We start from the raw sequence: 19,155 nt of genomic DNA, 5'->3' as shown, positions 1-19,155 counted from the left end.
AGAATTTTCAGTTTTGGGTGAACTATCCCTTTAATAAATTACTTTTTGAAAGGCCTTGTTGCAACTATAATAATACTTCTTAAAATTTCTTAAAAGTGGTTTATATTTTCAAACAAAGGTACACAATGTTGTAATGCACCCATATACTTATGTAAAAGATAATGTACAGTCAACCGGTCAATTATTGAAATATGTATAAAGTGCAATAGGATGTATTTATGATGTATCTAGTAGGCTATTTATGATTTTTAGAAATAAACTCTGACCAGCAGGTGGCACAAGACACCAGTCTGCTCACACTGTATATTTACAGTGAGTAGAGCCTAAAAACAGTCCTCATATCTTCTGCTGTGTGTTATCAGCAATCATTAGTATTTCCCCTCGAACTCCCACTATTTTAGAACAGCAGAAATATATCCGATAACATTAGATAGAAGTATTAGTTATTAATATATGTTATTATAAATTATTAGTATTAAGTGTCATGAAGTTTAAAATATGGAATATACAAATATTTATTATGGAATATAAAACAGTATATATATATATATATATATATATGTATTTTATTTTTTTTTTTTTTATTTTTTTTTTTTTTTGCAAATATACTGTACATACATATTTATTAGATTCATTAGATTAGATTCAACTTTATTGTCATTACACAAGTACAGGTACAAGGCAACGAAATGCAATCAATATGAATTGAATTATGAAACAATATCTACATGTAGCCTACTTTTGGCATTAAAATGTAAAAGTATGCACTTGCCCTTTTACATTCATATAAATTATAAAAACTTAGAAGTTTGTCAACCACACAAGTACAAGTTACATATATGAAGCCACGCCCCAAACATCACGAGCCAATCGCGTGCGTGTCCGCAGAACGCTTTCTGGTCACGTGACTGGCAGCAGTATATATAGAGAAGGTCCGCGCTAGTATAAATGAAGCCAAGACGTGAAACAAAGTCTCTTTTATTGAAGTGTCACTGCTGCTCTGGGGGAGTCCGAGCTACAAAGCAGCTTTTACTAATTTCCAGCATGGCAGGTATGTGACAATGATTACACTTTGTAAATTAAACAGAGCTGTTGACGTGTAGGGGGGTTGGACCACCTCGTACTGAAAAGTACCTGTATATAGCTACGATTTATTTACATGCTATATGCTGAGCTTTATACATATGTAAATAGCATCAAAAAGGTTTTAAGGACTGTGCATGTTCTTTGCATTTCTCATATTTCTGCAGGTGTAAAGTGTGTATAGCTAATATTGGTTTATATACTGGCATTATTACTAATATCATTGTTTTGTTATCCAAAGATTCGTTGTTGAATCAAATCCATGCGCTCGAGTTCATTGAACCGCCTTTTCGAATGTGTTCGACTCGCATCCGAATTAACAACTAGACTCAGCGAACTCAGAACCGTCTTTTTTAAATGAACGGTTTTGTGTGACTCATAATGAGCCGAGGAAATATTAAATGTCAAAAATAATTGGTTTAGCATTTAATTAAAACATGCAAAACTTTTGAGTGGAGAGATATACCTGTAAAATAATAATTAATATTGCTTAATGCAAATTAGTTTATGAATGTTCTTTTATGCGCTGAATTATGGTTACAAACCGAACTCTCACATTAAGAACAAAACCCCCTTTTAATAAAACTTAACAATATGGCTTTTCTGGAATATTTTAGATCATATGCCAAGCAATGGTGTAAGGAACCATGCCATGAGGTAAAAGAATCACTGAATCAGTTTTGAACACGTTCTTTGAAATTAATTGTTCAAAAGAACCGATTCTTGTAATCAAATCAACTCATCAAAAAAACGTAATACTTTTTAAACCATATTTGGCTTTTCATGTATGTTACAAAGGCATATAACTGTCTACTGTTTGTATATTAAGCTTTGTGAGTTATGTGGGCAAATCTGCATCATTGATCTGCATTCATTCTGTCATGCAAGATAATGTGAAAGCAAATTTATAAGACTGTCATCTGTCAGTCATGCCATATTATGCCAATCTGTAACCCTCTCGTTTCCTCGGCAGAACAGGCATTTGTCACTTTGGCCACAAATGATAGCTATGCAAGAGGAGCAATGGTGCTCGGAAAATCCCTTAGGAACCACAAGACTTCAAAAAAGCTGGTGGTGCTCATTGGACCCCATGTGTCCGATCAGTCAAGGTACGACATGTCAATTTCCGCCACTGTAGAAGTGTGTTGCAAACCCGTCTTACACCCGTCGAACACAAAATAAGTTGTTTTTGAATGTTTTTAGGGCAGTGCTTCATAAGATCTATGATGAAGTCAGGCTAGTGGATGTGCTGGACAGCGGGGACACGGCACATTTGGCCATGATGAAGAGACCCGATCTGGGTGTCACATTCACCAAGCTGCACTGCTGGACTCTCTCACACTACTCAAAATGTGTGTTTATGGATGCAGACACGCTGGTGAGTGTTGAGTTAACTTGTGCCTTGTCAAAACATGCATGAAATATTTATAATGCGGTTAGTCCGTGTGGTTTGTTATGTCACTTGAATTACATTGTGCCTCATTAACTCAGTGTGTGAATGTAAGCCTCTGTGTTGCGCTTAACTTGTTTAACTTGCACCGATGTGTATGTGCACCGCTGAATTGTACACAATAAGACCACAAACTATTTATTAACCTTATGCTCCCCTCCCGTACCTGTAACAAAAGCCTTCCCAAAGCCCTAATATACTTATACATTTATTTATTTTTGTCCAGAAAGCTTGTATCACACATATATAAAATTATGCAATTTTTATATAGGCCTATATATAATTATGCAATTTTTTTGGGAGATATTTTGTGATTTAAAAAATAAAATAAACATTGTATATATTTCTAAATTACTAGATTTGACCAATAATTTTAATATTAATTAAATATATAACACTTTCGTCACTTAAATACAAAATAACTCTCCATTACATGCAAAACAGCTGTTTTAAACGGCTCCAAAAGTCCAGAATTAACTCTTGACAACCTCTTGTGGGAAAAAAATTTTTTTGTGCTTTGTAAATGTTCAAATCTTACCACTTCATATCTGTGTGCAGTCTGCATTGTGACTGATTTTTTTTATATATTTTTTTTATAAAAAATTGGCCCCCCATTTATTTTAATAGGAATTCCTATGTGCGTGTGCATGTTATTGTTCTGCATTCGGGATCTTCTAAAGTCATGCCTCCATTTATGTGTGTGTTTGTTCTGGATTTTGCCAGATTTTTTTATATTCTTTTGACAAATAAAATAAGTGTGTGTGTGTGGTTCAACAAAAGTCTTATGGTCTTGGACCACTCCGATGAACACTAAATAAAAAAAAAAAATTTAAGAAAATAAAATTTGGGTCAAAATGACCCGAGGAGAGCAAAAGGGTACATTTTGACTTTCTGTTGACAGTTCTGAGAAGTTTCACACTTCTTTTTTTGGATCTAGGTGGTGTCAAACATAGACGAGCTGTTCGACAGAGAGGAGTTGTCTGCGGCGCCGGACCCCGGTTGGCCTGATTGCTTCAACTCTGGTGTGTTCGTGTTTCGCCCGTCCAACGAAACCTACGGAAAACTTCTGCAGTTCTGCACCGAGCACGGCAGCTTTGATGGTACGCAAACCACGAGCGTCATTCACTTTGGCCTGTTTTAGAGCATTACACTACATTAGCATCCACACCAGCAGACAATAATGTGCTGTTTATTATGAGCACGTGCTGCAGTTTCGATATCTGCCACTTTAAATGATCAAGCTCTTTAAAGCAGGATGGATTCTGATTGGCTGTCAATGTTTATGGTTTGTCAACTGGACAACATTGTTCTGAAAGTGATTCCAACTATATTGTTCCACTGTGTCGTTGTTGTTATAGCTGTGGTGTGGCCTATTCTCACAGAATTAGAATTAATATTTTTATAGTTATCAATAGTTCCCATCCTTGTAAGTGTTTTTTTGTTTTTGTTTTTTTTTTAAGCTGGAGGGTTGAAATTACTCACTTAATTACTTTAAATATTTAAAATGAGAAATTCTGAAGAATGTTCCCGCTGCTCTTTTCCACACAACGAAAACTAAAAGTTACCATAGGCCAAAAGGCACCATAGAAGTAGTTCATATAACACATGCATTATATTCTGAACCCTTTACAATATGTTTACAATATGTTATGTTGAACGGCTGTGGACAGTTAAGGGCAAGAATTTTAGTAAATAACAAAAATTTCTGTTTCTTAAACAAAATTATTGTATGATTTCAGAACACACTGATATGGTGTGAGTCATATAGACCAGTGGCCTGATGTATAAACGTTGCGTACGCACACAAAAGGCATTGAAATGTGCATACGCAATTTTCCAAGCACACATCGGGATTTATTAAAAATAAACTTGGGGTAAATGTGCGCACCGTACAGACACTCTAGACCGTGTGTGTGCACTCATTTACTGGAGTGAGTGGAGTAATGAAGGGAACATAATTATTTAAACTCTGTTTTCCATTTGAACTTTGCCATTTCTACATTTAGATGTAATATGCCAAACTCAATAATAGAGTTAAGCACTGAAATTACATGAAATCATTATCCAGAAGTTACAATTTTACAATTTAAATAGAAATATTTGTAGTGGATTCTTTGCTTTTGAACACTTTTCCTGTGGCATGCTGTGTTTTAATGTTTTAAATACAGCGAGGATTGCTTGGCGCTTGATAATTCAGAAGATATTTTCACACTAATAATGATCAGTGATGCACTTACTCTGTCTAGCAGATGGCTTAGCAACATAATGGCATGATGACAGACACTGAAGGACTCGCTCCGTGATCGGACGGTCCATTGGCCGGTTTGAATAGGTCTGATGACAGTAGTGCTGTAAAACCTCATATCTGTGTCGTGCACAGACAGACAACAGCCTAATGATAACTCCTTCTGTGCTCTTCCCAATATTATGAACAATTCAAATGTATTTGAAGGAAATACAGTATTTGCTGAGTCAGACAATTATTTACACTGCAAAAAAAGTTTTACACCGCTGATTCCATTAAAACATCATAAAATATATGTTTACCTTATAGGCAAAATTGCATAAATGTACACAGTACAGTACTATGGTCACCGTGATTTTTCCAAGTAAGACATGTTCCTGGATCAACATATTTTGTTGATCCTGGAATAACATTCCTGCCCCAAAATTTTGTCCTAACCCTATCCCTACCCCTAAACCTAATCCTAATCCTACCCAAACTTTTCCCTAAAATCAGAGGGAAATGATCAGTGAATAACACTGTTGAAGCACCTCACCCTGGATTTAAGCCTAAACTTGACATAAACTGTAAACTTGTCCCTCAAATCTGATTGGTTGATTGGAAAGTTGTTCCAGGATCAACAAAGATGTTGTTCCAGGATCAACAAAGATGTTGATCCAGGAACATGTGGTACTTGGTGAAATCACGTTCACCACAGTACTGTAGTGAGTATTTAAAAAAAATTAAATAAACTAAATTTCCAAATAATATTTTACATATTTATTTTTCAGTGTAAATTGGGGTTTTTACATGAAAATATAGAGCTGCCTTTTTAGGGTGATCATAAAGATGATCTTATTTAGGGGTACGTGGCGTCCAAGGGTACGTTTACACAACAACGAATATAGTGGAAACAAAATGTTTTACTTTGCTTTTTTCCGCGTACAGACGAACAACATTGTCAAAACGTTCCCCGTTCACACGGATCTGTGAAAGCGACTAAAAACGCTGTATTCTGCTGTCGGGCCAGTAGGTGGCGGTCACTTTGTAAAGAAACACTATACGCCTATAAACTGAACATGTAATACACATGCGCATGACGTCACAGTTTTAACAAATTTGCGAGACTATAACGGTATTGTATGAAAACTTGCACTTTGAAACCTGTTTTCAAAAGTTTGCTTTTTCAGGCCTTCAAAAGGCTGTTGTTGTGTAAATGAACGGCCAAAACGCATATTATTTTTCTTTTTGTGAAAACAGTGTCATTTGTAAAACGCCCCCCTGATATAGACCAATTAAAGGTCATTTTAGAGTTTAGACACACCACAACTAATCAAGGTCTTCAGACTCCCAGAAAGCAGGATCGGACACCCCTGGTCTTGAATAGATGGTAAACTGACATTTGTTTAAGCAGCTCTTCTGTCTCTCTCTCTCTCTGGTGATTTGTGTGCTTATCAAGGCCAGACGTGGCTAAATAATGAAGGCATCTTCCTTACCATTCCAGTCGAAACATCTCTGCAGATAATCACACACCCATCAGTTTGACGTGTGCTCATCTTACACATAATGTCAGCGCAATTAACCCGCCCTTCCTTGTTTGCATCACAAAATTACCTCAAGCAAAAAGTTGCCAGCAGAGCCTCCCGAGTATTGCCCAACACAGCTGGTTCGTGAGCCCGGCGAGAGGAATTTGGCACAAGCGCTCATAGCGAACAAAAGCCCTTTCAAGGCAACCCTCTTTTTCCTTTTCTTTGGGAGCCAAGGGCCATTTTTCTACAGCCACCTCTTGGCAAAGTTGCTCGTTACGCAACTTTTATGGGTTTTCGTAATTTGGTAAAATGGCTAAGCGGACAAGAGTATGCATGTTTCTCTTTCCCTTCACTTTGTTTTGTTTTTTTATCCGTTAGTTGATCAAATGCAGGATGAATAATTGTTTGCACATGCCAGCTTGTGCGAGAGACTCTCAGGAAACTGATGTAAAGTTTTGGACCTGTTTTCAGCTCGACGACACAGTGAACCCATTCTTATACGAGTCAGGTTGAGAGTTTGAGTGTGACCGTCGAGGAACCAATTAGATTGCAGCGTTTTGAGGGAGGGCTCTGATGTGGTTCCTGAAATTAATTGACACCGCTTACATTATGGAGACTGGCAGCTTTTCAAGAGCCTGATTATTATGCTTTTGTTCTCTTTCTGGGCTGTCATAATCACGGTCTGTGCTTATTGCAGGCCGTATAAATGCTACACATTCTTGTCAGCTTGAATATTCAGTCTATTTTTGTGAAGTGACCATCCTCTGAACATCCTCTGCCCTGTTTATGACACGTCAATGCTCTAATGGTCTGGTAATTTGTAATGATTGCTTTATTTTTAGAAGGGCTAGTTTGTCCAGTGGTCGTAACAGGGATAGTTTGAACTCTTCATGACTGTTGCCATGTTGTCTCATGGTGTTCTCTGCTTAATGAAACTGAGTTTGGGAGGGAAGGAACTACGAAACTAGATTCACATTTTGGAAAGAAAATGTCAGTGATGCTTAAAGCTTTTCTGCCTCCTGTTAAACTAAAGAAATTCAAAGAATTAAAAGTATGTTTAGTGATAATCTCTGTGATCAGCAGTTTCAATAGTGTTTTGTAGGGGTGTCACAATATATTGCAATACAAAAATGCATCAATAGTTATAAAATAAAAATTACTGTGTGAGAAATTTAAAGTTTTCAGAGTTTTAGTGTCAGTACTACATTAAACTATAATGTATAATAATCCAAATGTCTTGTTACCAGTGAAAAGTAGCCTACATTATTTTAAATATATCTAGTCAGTGAAAGAGTGCAAGCATATTCATCTAAAATATTTCTGTATAGTCAGAATTCAGAATATTTTTATTCTGGTGTCTCCTATTGTCCTGTGCATTGGTCTTGGACTTGGTGTTGGAAAACCCACAATGTAATGCTAAATTTAGCATTTTAATCAACAGTACAATTTATATATATATATATATATATATATATATATATATATATATATATATATAGCCTACTTTTTTTTTTTTTTTTTTTTTTTACCTTTTCTCATATGTCTTGGAGTACCTGTAGAGTGAAACAGGGCATCAAACAAGCATCTTTCCATTTCCTCGTTTATTACAGTCCTGATGTCCCGAGGCTATCATGTGGACTTGTTCTCATCGTCTGCCAATGTAAACCAGCGTGAGACTATGTGCATTCCTGGACCGTTCAGATCATCCCGTCAAAATGAGCGCTTCAAGACTGCAGTAATGTTTGTAGAGCCACATGCAGAAGGAAAGCCCCGGGGGCCGATTCTGAACCCTGTTTCTGGGCTCCTGACCACAGCCAGCCCATATAAACTGGCTGTGGATTGGTTTAGCTGGTAAACCAGCATGCTTTGCAAGCACGTTATTCTGAATGCTCCAGCATGTTAGATAATCTGTTTAGGGCACGTAGCATTATTTGAGTTTCAAAAGCTCTTTTTTTGGCTGGCAGTGAGGATGCTGTATATGGTTTGTGCCGAGTCTATATTAATTTCCTCATATCGTGCACATGGCCTGTCCTGGAGCGAACATTCATGTGTGTTAGTGCAGAGGATGGCCAATCTAAGCGCAGTCCAGCTTAGCTCACACACGGGTCTCTTTCAAACCAAGCAGCTTTCTGCAGGCCAGCACAGCAACTTGAACATGAGCAACATCTTTTTGGGCCAATTTTCCCCTCACACAAAACTTAAAAATTGTGCAGATTCATAATAAAATAACTGGATTTTGCCTGCAAAATTCCACCAAGCGACAGTAAATGCGATGTACAATGGGTCTCGTTCATGAAACACGAGCAGAACGAATGTTTGTGTAAATCGTGTGTAAAGTGGTTCTGGCGTAAATTTTCGGATTCATTAAAATGTTCGTATTTTCCAAATGTTAGTTGGTACGAAAGAACTCTACACCTGCTCCCAGCCACGCGTAAACAGTGCGCTTAACATCCGAACGTTTTGCTCATTAATAAGGCTGCATTTTAATTCACCTTAATCAGGTTTATTTGACGGGGTTATATGTCGAACCATTTTCTTTTCACTTCTGGGACTGTTCGATTAACAGATGAAACTCCATTAACTGCATCTGTAATATACAGGGGGGCAGGGTTTCATATTATTTAGAAGTTTCCCCGGGCGCCGCCATTGGCTAGCGGACCATCACCTGCTGTTAGCATTCCATTGACTCCCATTCATTTTGGCGTCACTTTGACAGCGAATAACTTTACATCTGAGGCGTTTAAAGACTCCATTTGTCCATTATTTATTTCTAAAGAAACACGAAAATGTATAAAAGGCTCCATTACCTTGTATCTTACGTTATGGCCCGTAGAAGCAGTTTTTGTAAAAATAGGCTAACGATTGCGTCATAACCATGCGACTCTCTGTCGCACAGTAGAGAGATTACCGTATGGACAGGAGGAGAAGCTCGCGGGCAATCGGGGAGACGTGGAGGCAAAATGACAAAGTAATTAATCAGAATACTTAGCAAAAGTTTCTCCTGCTCCTAGCTCATGAACACCTCCTACTCACACTCTCCGTCTCTGGAAGATTTGGAAGGGAATGATTCAGATTTCACTTGACACAGCTACTAGAAGACAGACGGGTTGCTCACGTCACATCTACGTCGTCAAGCTCAGTTTGAGTCTGCGCAGTACGCTCAGCCATCAGGAAGTTAGTGCTTCTATTTGACTTCAATTGTCTCCGTTGAATCCAATGGGGTCGCTGTGTCCAGTTTATATACTGTCTATGGTAATATATGCTGCCAAGCTTCCTTTTTTTTAGGACCTGATACGCCACTATGTACGCTTGAAAATAAAATGTGCCGTTTTGAATGAACTTCTGATAATAAAAGTAAAATTTCTGCGTCTGAGAAATTTCTCTTTTTCATTCGCTTTTGAGAAGACATGTTGAAATCCTTCGTTTGGTGTCATAATATGATGCCCATATATAGTTGTCAGTCGGATTTAATGGGCGGGATTTATGGTAATTGAGAATGAGCGTGCACGTGCGTCCCATTTACGACTGATTGGAATTCATTAACACACACACATTTCACTATCAAATCTGACGTTTACGAAGTATTTGTGAATCAGGAGAAGAGTTTTCGGGAAAGTCTCTTTACCCGCAAATCACTCACATATTTACTCGTATATTTACGAATGTTTCATGAATGAGACCCAATGTGTATGATTCTTTTTAACTCTTTTCCCGTCAGAGTTTTTGAAAAGGTTGCCAGTCACCTCAAGCATTTTTGATCATTTCTGATCATTAAGTTTCATGGCCCCCAGAATATTTTGTTGCATGAATGTCTGAATATGCAGACCCTATGATTTAAAACAACCAAAAAAAAAAAGTTTATTCTAGCTTCATGCATTCCTTTTTTATCAACACTTGAATGTGGGTAAAAAAACAACTAAAAAAACAACAACATTTTGAGCAAAAAGCTGAGAAAATCATATTTTATCAAAGACTACGTTTGTATGGGGTTCAGAACGATGATCAAAGCACAGATGGAGTCGATCGAGTCCATCAACACCCCTAAAGCTTCACTGTAGCTCGTCCTGGGTCGAGTTTTGATGAGCGTTATTCTACATACAGCTACACAACTACCACTTTGCCGCTTCAAAAAGTTCATAAAGAGATCGTAAATCTAATCCATATGAATTGAGCGGTTTAGTCCAAATTTTCGGAATAGTCACGATCACTTAATGATGAGCCGATTGAATTTAAGCTTTTATTCACATATAAACATTGTTCTTGTTATATCATCATTTAAAGCGATCGAGTCTCTTCAGAAAATGGACTAAACCGCTCTATTCATATGGACTAGTTTGACAATCTCTTTATTCACTTTTTGAAGCATCAAAGTGGTAGTTGCGTAGCTGTCAATGGAGGGACAGAAATCTCAGATTTCATCAAAAAGATCTTCATTTGTGTTGATGTGTTTGGAACGACACGAGGGTGAGTTAATGACAATTTTTGGGCAAACTATCCCTTTAATGCTAACCAGCTGTCTGTGTGTCTTCAGGAGCGCTATTAATATTGCCCGTGTCCTCCTACACTCCTGGATTCTGTGTCTGTATAGCAGACACCTGATCTCAATACAGGCTTATTAAACAGCCTTTCTGTGCTTGTTTTAATAGTGTCAGTATGTGTCATGCTGTAACATGTATAGCCGTGTCTCTGTGGTGTGTGTCCTCGCTGACCTTTGAGCAAGCATGCATGCAGGCTGCTCTTTCAGGCCGGGATCTCTTTTAGATATGTAGGGTCTTTTTTCAGCTAGTAAGCACCTGGGCACATTCCTCGTACGGGAGTAAAGAGCCTAACTGGTCTTCATATGGAATTTTTTTTTGCTTCTTTTTTTTTCTGCATAGATGTGGAAGATGTGGGGGGGGAAAAAGTATTGTTGGTGTTTGTTAATTTAATTTTAAATTAAAATTAATTTAATTTGGGCCACAACATACTGTATGCAGTGCCATCTGCGCAGTATTGTTTGCAGCTGTATCTGAATAAACTAATCTTCACTCGCTGTCCTCATTCACTATGTAGTCTGCAGTTCTGGGACTCTGTACGCCTCTGTCGTCCACACTGACAGCTACTCTGAGCAAACAGATCAGATTTCATCACATACAAAATGTCAGTAGGAGGCTAGAACACCTTAGAAACAACCAAAAAGACTGATAAAGAATACTAAAAGCAATGAGGACACCTTAGCAACCCCATAGCAACAGCCTGACATAACATAGCATAACAAAGAATTCAAAATGTAAATTTTATACTTTATTTTTATAAAACAGTGTATAAAACAAAATCAAGGTTCTAAAAGGGAGTTTTCACAATCATTTTCAATCATTGGGTTCCACAAAGAACCTTTTAGTGAACATATTTTTTTCTTAGTGCAAAGAATATTTAAATAATCAATATAATTGTTTATATTTATTCATTTAATTGATTTAATATTCATTATTTAATTTTATTTGTTTAATTTATTATTTAATTTATTATTCATTTGTTTAATAAATCTTTGTATTCATTTAGTTATTTGTTGTTGTTGTTGGTGGTAATTGGCTTTATTTAATTTGTTTTTATTTTGTTAATTATTTCTTCATTCTATTAACTTAAAAAAAAAAAAAATTAATTTACTTATTTAATGTCATTTAATTATTCATCTTTTTATTCATTTAATTGTTTAATTATTCTTTGCAATTACACACTTTAGCTTCAATAAAGGCTTAAATGAAGTGCTTTTAATTGTTTAAAGTGTTCTAAATTATATTGATAAATGAAATGGTTAATTCCATTTTAAGACATTCTTTATTAATTGTTTGTCCAATAGGAGGGGACCAAGGAGTTCTGAACGGCTTCTTCAGCGACTGGGCAACCGCTGACATCACGAAACACCTTCCTTTCATCTATAACATGAGCAGCATAGCCATCTACACTTACCTTCCTGCTTTCAAACAGTAAGTGTGACTCCTCGGCTTCATCAGCGGCCCTGTTTGACACTATATCATTGATCTTGGCATGCGCTGGCCTTCAGGATGGGACAGTAAGAGGATACACACAGTCACATGCGTTTGCTGCTTATGCCTTAACATCAGGTTACAGTAGATGAGGAAAGAAGATTGTGAGACGGGGCTGAGAACGAGTGTCAGAATCATTTCGGGAGACTCTCGAATTCGAAAATGTTTTCAGCTGCCAGTAGTAGGGATGGTATTTTATTTAATTTTTTTGCACAGTTTTACACCATTTACCATATTTAAATAGATTTAGCTGATTTCAACCCACAGAAAATGTGAAAAAAAAAAGTGAGAGCAGATTTCAGTCCTTTTAAACCGTTAAACCATTATGTATTACTTGACCACAAAGCAATAAACACATTTGAATGCATTTAAATGCATTCATAAACCTTATGGACACCTATCACACTCCACATGAGAGTGGAAAGTTCTGCGGATGAGCAAAATTAAAGAACAGAGCATAGGGTCGTTCACACGGATCTGCGAAAACAACTAAAAACGCTGTATTCTGCTGTCAGGCCAGTAGGTGGCGATGTCACTTTGTAAAGAAACACTACGTGCCTATAGCCTGAACACGTAATACGCATGTGCATGATGTCACCGTTTTCACAGATTCAAGTTGTTGTAGTTTACACGGAGACGATAACGGTATCATTTTCAAAGTTTCACTTTGAAACCCGTTTTCAGGCCCACAAAACGCTGTTGTCGTGTAAATGAACGGCCAAAAACGCATTAAAAAACATAACATAAATAGTCCAGGCCTGGTCCTCTCTCATCCTTCACTGTCGCCACAGGTGACGCTCATCAGTCACGCTGTTCTCTCACGGCTCTCGGCCTCGTCCTGCTTGCCACGGACTGATTTATACACTTTTAATGTCACTTTTTAATGTTTTATTTTTGTAATATAGATTATTTTCTCATCCCGTTTTTTGAGGAGGCACTGCCTCCCTTGTCCTCCTGGTCTTTAGTGAATCCTGACAGTAGTTTATGCTGGCATAAGCAGTTCGTAAATCTTGCACTTAAAGGGATAGTTCACCCAAAAATGAAAATTGTCGTCATTTACTCATCCTCAAGTTGTTCCAAACCTGTATAAATTTCGGTTACATTTTATTTTAAGGTGTCATTGTTACAGTGTAATTATATATTTAAGTACTGAGTAATATTATAGGGATACTTCACCGATTAGCATTAAGCTTTGTATCAGTAGAAACCCGGTAGTATTTTGGAATGACCGTCTTTTCAGTTTCAAGTCGACTAGTAGCCTAGTCGTATCATTTCTCCCGATACTGCCCTCCTTAACCGGTAGGCTTGGGAGTGTCCTCGTAGGGCAGCGAAGCAAGTGCATTCTGGGAGTTGTTGTCTTTCAGCCACATGAGCCAAAAATACATTTTCTGGCTTTTCTCAGTCTAGAAGGCACCAACTTCTAAAATAATTTCACATTTCTACTACATAAATGACTCAATTTACATACACATTCATATTTCCAGCGGTGAAATATCCCTTTAAGCAACTACATGTACTTACCAAAGGATTAGGGTAGGATTAGGATTTGGTTGAGGGTTAGTTGCATGTAATTATGCATAATTTACTGTTATTACTATGGTAAGTACATGTAACATATGTATCAATGGACACTGTAAAATAAAGTGTTACCTACATTTCTGTCTTTTACTGGGCATGAAAGAAGATATTTTGAATGTCGGTTGATGGGCTCCATTGACTTCCATAATATATTTTCCATACTCTGGATGTCAATGGGGTCCATCAACTGTTTAGTAACCCATATATTTTGTGTTCTCAGCAGAATAAAGAAATGCATACGGGTTTAGAACAACTTGAGGGTAAATAAATGATGACAGAATTTTAATTTTTGGGTGAACTATCCCTAGTCTTTCTGTCCACAGATATGGTGCAAATGCAAAAGTCGTCCACTTCCTGGGACAGATGAAGCCGTGGAGCTACACGTACAACCCCAGGCAGAGGCGACTGCGCGGGGACGTGACGGCGGCGGCTCACCCCGGCTTCCTCCTGGAGTGGTGGACGCTGTACAGCGGTGAGGTGGTGCCCATGCTGATCCGAGAGTACGGAGACCAGCCCTTCTGCTCCGGCTGTGAGGTCAGACCCTACAGAATACTATAAAGAACCCTTTCCATGAGTCTTCATGGCCGTGTCACAATTCTCATACTTCCACTCAGGGACTAAAATGAACACTAAAGTATATGAAACTGTGTCACTCGCCAGTTGGCTGGTAACATTTTTATGAATTCTAACAATGCATGAACGTGAACAAAGATGAACGACGCTCGGAACCGTTGAAAAAGTCAACAAAAGCCTTGGTAATTTAATTATTCAAGCGTAAGAAGACGTGAAAGGGATCTCGTTTCATTACTCGTGTGCTGTGTGGAAAGCGCTCGCCCAAACAGCCGCGTCTCTGACAGCGCGTGAACACTAAACTGAGCTCTTTCACGTCGTCTTGCACTTGAGTGGACCAATTACCACAAAATTATGTAAAAAAAAATTTGAGTATCCTAGTAAACCTAGTCTGTTATGTCTTAAGTGAATGTAAACCGTTGAGAAAGTAAACGCATGTGTACAGTATCAGTATATTAGATGAGTGACAACAGCCTAATAAACCTGCTGCTGTCTGTTTTTAATGTTAATCACAAAGGACAAAGATATAATCTCTCACTGCTCTTGACTGCGTCTTCACTGTATAAATTAAACATCCTTATTAAAGTTAAAAAACGGTTATTCTGTGTCAATTTACATTTGCTTGCTTTTATTTCTGCACCTGGAAACTACTGTTAGACCAACCTGAAAAGCACGGTTTATTTCTTGTAATTTGATCATTTGTTCTTATTTTATTGATTTTACTGAGTAAAACCAACATTTTACAGTAGATACCAGTGAAAATTCACAATTATATTATTATATAAAATTAAAATATTATTAAAGACAAGTAATCTCTTTAACAATGTTTTACATTTATATAATTGTGAATTTTCACTGGTATCTAAAATGTTGGTTTAATAATCATCTGTTTTCATGGTCGGTAAAAAATTTTAATGGCCGGTATATTTTCTTAAGTCACCGGTTAATTAGCAGGTGTGGCAAAAAGTTAGTTAGTTGCTTACATGACAAACTGTGAATAATGTATCTTAACAACAAAACAGCATGTAAAGTCACCTTCATTTGTATAGTGCTTTTTACAATACAGATTGTTTCAAAGCAGCTTTACAATTAATATAAATTAATTAATTGTAAACCTTACGAAATTAATTTAGTTCATTTATATATACAGCCACTCTGGAGACAGTGTCATCATCCAGTTCAGTTCTCATAATGGTGTAATTTAATTATTATTTTTTTTGTCAAATTTAATTTTGCATTTACATATAAGCATCTACCTAATTTGCTTTAATAATTTATTATTATTATTATCATCATTATCAATCTAATTTAATTAAATCTAATAAAAATTAAATATTTTATAGGTATATATTCCAACAAATATAGGTTGGAATAACAGGAAAATTATTTATTAGTGGGTTTTTTTTATTTATTATTATTTTATTTAATTATTTTTAAGATTGTATTCTAAATATACATGACTTAAAAAGAAATATACATGACCATAGTATGATGTTGTTTGGTATTTACTGGATTTAAAAAAAAAACTAATATTTGTATGTATATTTCAATATATACTTTAAAGATTTATTATTCATTTCTAGAAATCACACAAAATTTGTCTGCCTCATATATCCACTGTTTTCAAGATTGTGGGAATCCTGGTTTTTCGGTGAATTAAAATAAGAAATATCTAGATTTGTAGTAGTTTTGGCTTATTTTAATGCTTGTTTAGTCTGATCTGAAATCATTAAGTCATCTTGAGGCCCTTTGGTTGAGAAGCACTTCTTCAGTTTCAAAACTGCTGGCAGTCTGTCCTTTGTCACTTTTGATAGCTGTGATTCTTTCAAACTGTACAGAACTTGTAAGTTTACCCTTTTTTTTTTTTTTCATTTTTATTAATTGAATGTCTTAATTGCCTGTATTCTTCTCTTGTCAACAGGAGGATGCTGATGAGAGCGAGCCGGTCCAGACGCTCATGTCCTCAGCCGAGCGCAAGCAGAGATGGGAACAGGGCCAGGCCGACTACATGGGAATAGACTCTTTTGACAACATTCAGAAAAAGCTTGATGTTTTCCTTAAATAAAGTCACAATTTTAAACACACTGAAACTCAGCTATGCAAGTGCCTCACATTGCGATACGCTAACTCATCACACTCTTTGTCTTCATACAAGCATTTATTGCCTGAACTTTACCTTTGAACCTCATGCAAAATGTGAATGAAATATAGTTAGCAATTTTTTTTGATTTATAAAGGGAGTTTGGGCCTCTGAAGTGTCGGCTTTCTCTTTCACTAGCTCAAAGTTTCAATATTTGAATGGTGTACTCGCCAGTGTTGCCAAAAGTTTTCAATGGAAAGTAGCAAAATCCTGCTCAATGGTTTAAATGTCACTGGATGTAATGTGCTGTCAGCACTTTACATGTGTTCTCTCCTGACCTGTGCTCGCATACACTGCGTCCGAAATCAAATACTTCTCTAGTAGCCTATGTGAAAAAGACTATGCCAACAAAGTATGTCCGAATGCATAGTATTTGGAAAAACAGTACTTTTATGAAAAAAGTAATGTAAAGTCACATTCGCTGGACACTGGCTGTGTCCGAAATCACATAGACTACTCTCTTGAGTAGGTACTTATTTTGAACAATTACTTCACGACCTCTAAAAAAAGTAAGTATGTTCTATATAGTATGGATGTGTGAAATGTAATCTGGACGTATTACATTCGCCATGTTGTCATTATGTGACCTCCCAGCATCAGTTGCATTGCTTCACTGTCATTCATAAATCCTGTCCCGTGGCCTCATGGGATATAGTAAAGTGTTCATCATGCACACTTCAGAATCTCGCCGGGTACTTTCTGCCTTCTCTTTTATGAGTATAGGCTACTGTGAATTCAGACATACTTCTCATGTCACACACTGTTTTTCACCTATAATATGGGAAGTATGCGATTTATGACGCTGGTAGGTCACGTGACCGTAACATAACAACATGGCAGATGTAGCCTACGTCCGAATTTCATTCACACTATAGAACATACTTTTTTGTAGTTCGCGAAGTAGGTCAAAATTCAAATAAAGTAGCCTACCTACTCAGACAGTATGCGATTTTGGACGCAGCAATAGGCTATACTGTATTTTTTCGGACAGTGGAACGAGTATGATAAAATGACTGACTACGTTAACCAGCTGTCCAAAAAGTCGATGTATTGGTCTCTATAGTCACTTTAAAAAGTCGCTAAATTGGTCTCTATAGTCGCTTAATGTCTCTAGAGTGGTGTGAAGAGTCGCTACTCTATGGGCCTGTAAGAGGCCGCCAGTTCGAGTCCTGCTCGAACACACTTCATGTTAGTCTCAGCGCTTGAACTATTAGCCTATAATTTTCGTTTAAAGAAGACAAAAACTTTTTTCTCTACCTATTGTTTAATCTGTGCATTAGCATATAATGTTTCACGTTTCAGAGGCTTTTGAGTGTGTGTTTTTTTCATCAACCCTATATTATTCACATGTTGGATGGTGTATTTCTGTTTACATCTGTTGTGTTATCACTGTGCAATCAATTGCCACTTGTTTTTCCTCATCTTCTTTTTTATTATATCTTTGTGTTTTTCTTTTCTTTCTTTTTTGTATCCGTTTTCTTTTATTCAGTGTTACAAGGCCTTTATCCCCGGCCATAAAATAAAGCTTTTGAAATGACCGTGTGTGTTTGCTAGCCTGGCAAATTTACTGTATAGGCCTAGCCTAATGCATAGATAATACATAGGCAACATATAATAACATATTTGGCCTCAACCAGAACCAGGTTTGTAATTGAAGACTTCTTAACAGATAAAGGTATATGAGTGTGTGAATTGAAAGTGTTTAAAAAAACATCAATCCAAGAGGGAGATTAAAAAAATCATGAAATTATTCATTCATAAATTATATTACAGCGACACCCTGTGGTTCATGGTGAAACTATCTTTGCATGCATTATTTTAGTGTTTGTATTCATATTATCGTCTTCTTTAATCATCATCATGCAGTTCTAGTTCTTATAAACTGTTGAACAGGTTACACGGGCACAAATTATTTATTTTTAATAACAAAGAAACCGCAAACGTCACCCGTATAGAGAACAGTGGTTGCAGTTTACTGTAGCCTACTAAAATAATAAACAACATTATAGACTATAAATACGTGATTTCACACTCATTCTCTTCTGCTTTTTTTTTTATTATTATTTTGAATTAACAATGGACCATTTCAAATATGCTAACCAATGCTAATCGTTCACTTTTGGGTTACGGTAATATAATCATTATCATTAAATACATTGATAAAATAATAATAATAATAATGTGTGTGTGTGTGTGTGTGTGTGTGTGTGTGTGTGTGTGTGTGTGTGTGTGTGTGTGTGTGTGTGTGTGTGTGTGTGTGTGTGTGTGTGTGTGTGTGTGTGTGTGTGTTTATGATGCTCATCAAGCCTGCATTTATTTGATCAAAAATACAGAAAAAACGTAATATTGTGAAATATTATTACAATTTAAAATAATGATTTTCTATTTTAATATACTTTTAAAAATGTATTTATCTAATTTAATCTTTTTTTTCAGGATTAATTGATTAATAAGTTAAAAGAACAGCATTTATTCAAAATAGAAATATTTTCTAATAATATAAAAAATCTTTACTATCACTTTTTATCAATTTAACACATCTTTGCTGAATAAAT

At 36.5% G+C, this 19,155-nt stretch overlaps 2 protein-coding genes and 1 long non-coding RNA gene across 4 annotated transcripts in view; all 3 read left to right on the top strand.

The window, feature by feature from the left end:
• The window catches only part of LOC309509619, a 404,791-nt gene that overhangs the window by 254,921 nt on the left and 130,715 nt on the right, over positions 1-19,155 (top strand). The gene's annotated exons all lie outside the window — the stretch shown is intronic.
• LOC309509576 (uncharacterized protein) overlaps positions 1-19,155 on the top strand; it is a 153,249-nt gene that overhangs the window by 58,059 nt on the left and 76,035 nt on the right. The window lies entirely within an intron of this gene.
• gyg1b (glycogenin 1b) lies at positions 913-18,138 on the top strand. Of its 2 annotated transcripts, none has more exons than XM_082183227.1 (7): positions 913-1,051; positions 2,057-2,192; positions 2,287-2,461; positions 3,471-3,633; positions 12,126-12,252; positions 14,214-14,424; positions 16,382-18,138. In XM_082183227.1, the coding sequence occupies exons 1-7, from the start codon at positions 949-951 to the stop codon at positions 16,523-16,525; spliced, it is 1,059 nt and encodes a 352-aa protein (XP_082039353.1). In that variant the 5' UTR covers positions 913-948; the 3' UTR covers positions 16,526-18,138. The 2 variants fall into 2 exon arrangements, with proteins under 2 accessions (XP_082039353.1, XP_082039352.1); XM_082183226.1 differs by having other exon boundaries at positions 14,199-14,424.

This window comes from Leuciscus leuciscus, assembly GCF_965113295.1.
Source record: "Leuciscus leuciscus genome assembly, chromosome: 11".
Classification (NCBI taxonomy): Eukaryota; Metazoa; Chordata; class Actinopteri; order Cypriniformes; family Leuciscidae; genus Leuciscus; species Leuciscus leuciscus.
The sequence above is the reverse complement of the archived record's forward strand: the minus strand, read 5'-3'. Positions and strand labels throughout refer to the sequence as shown.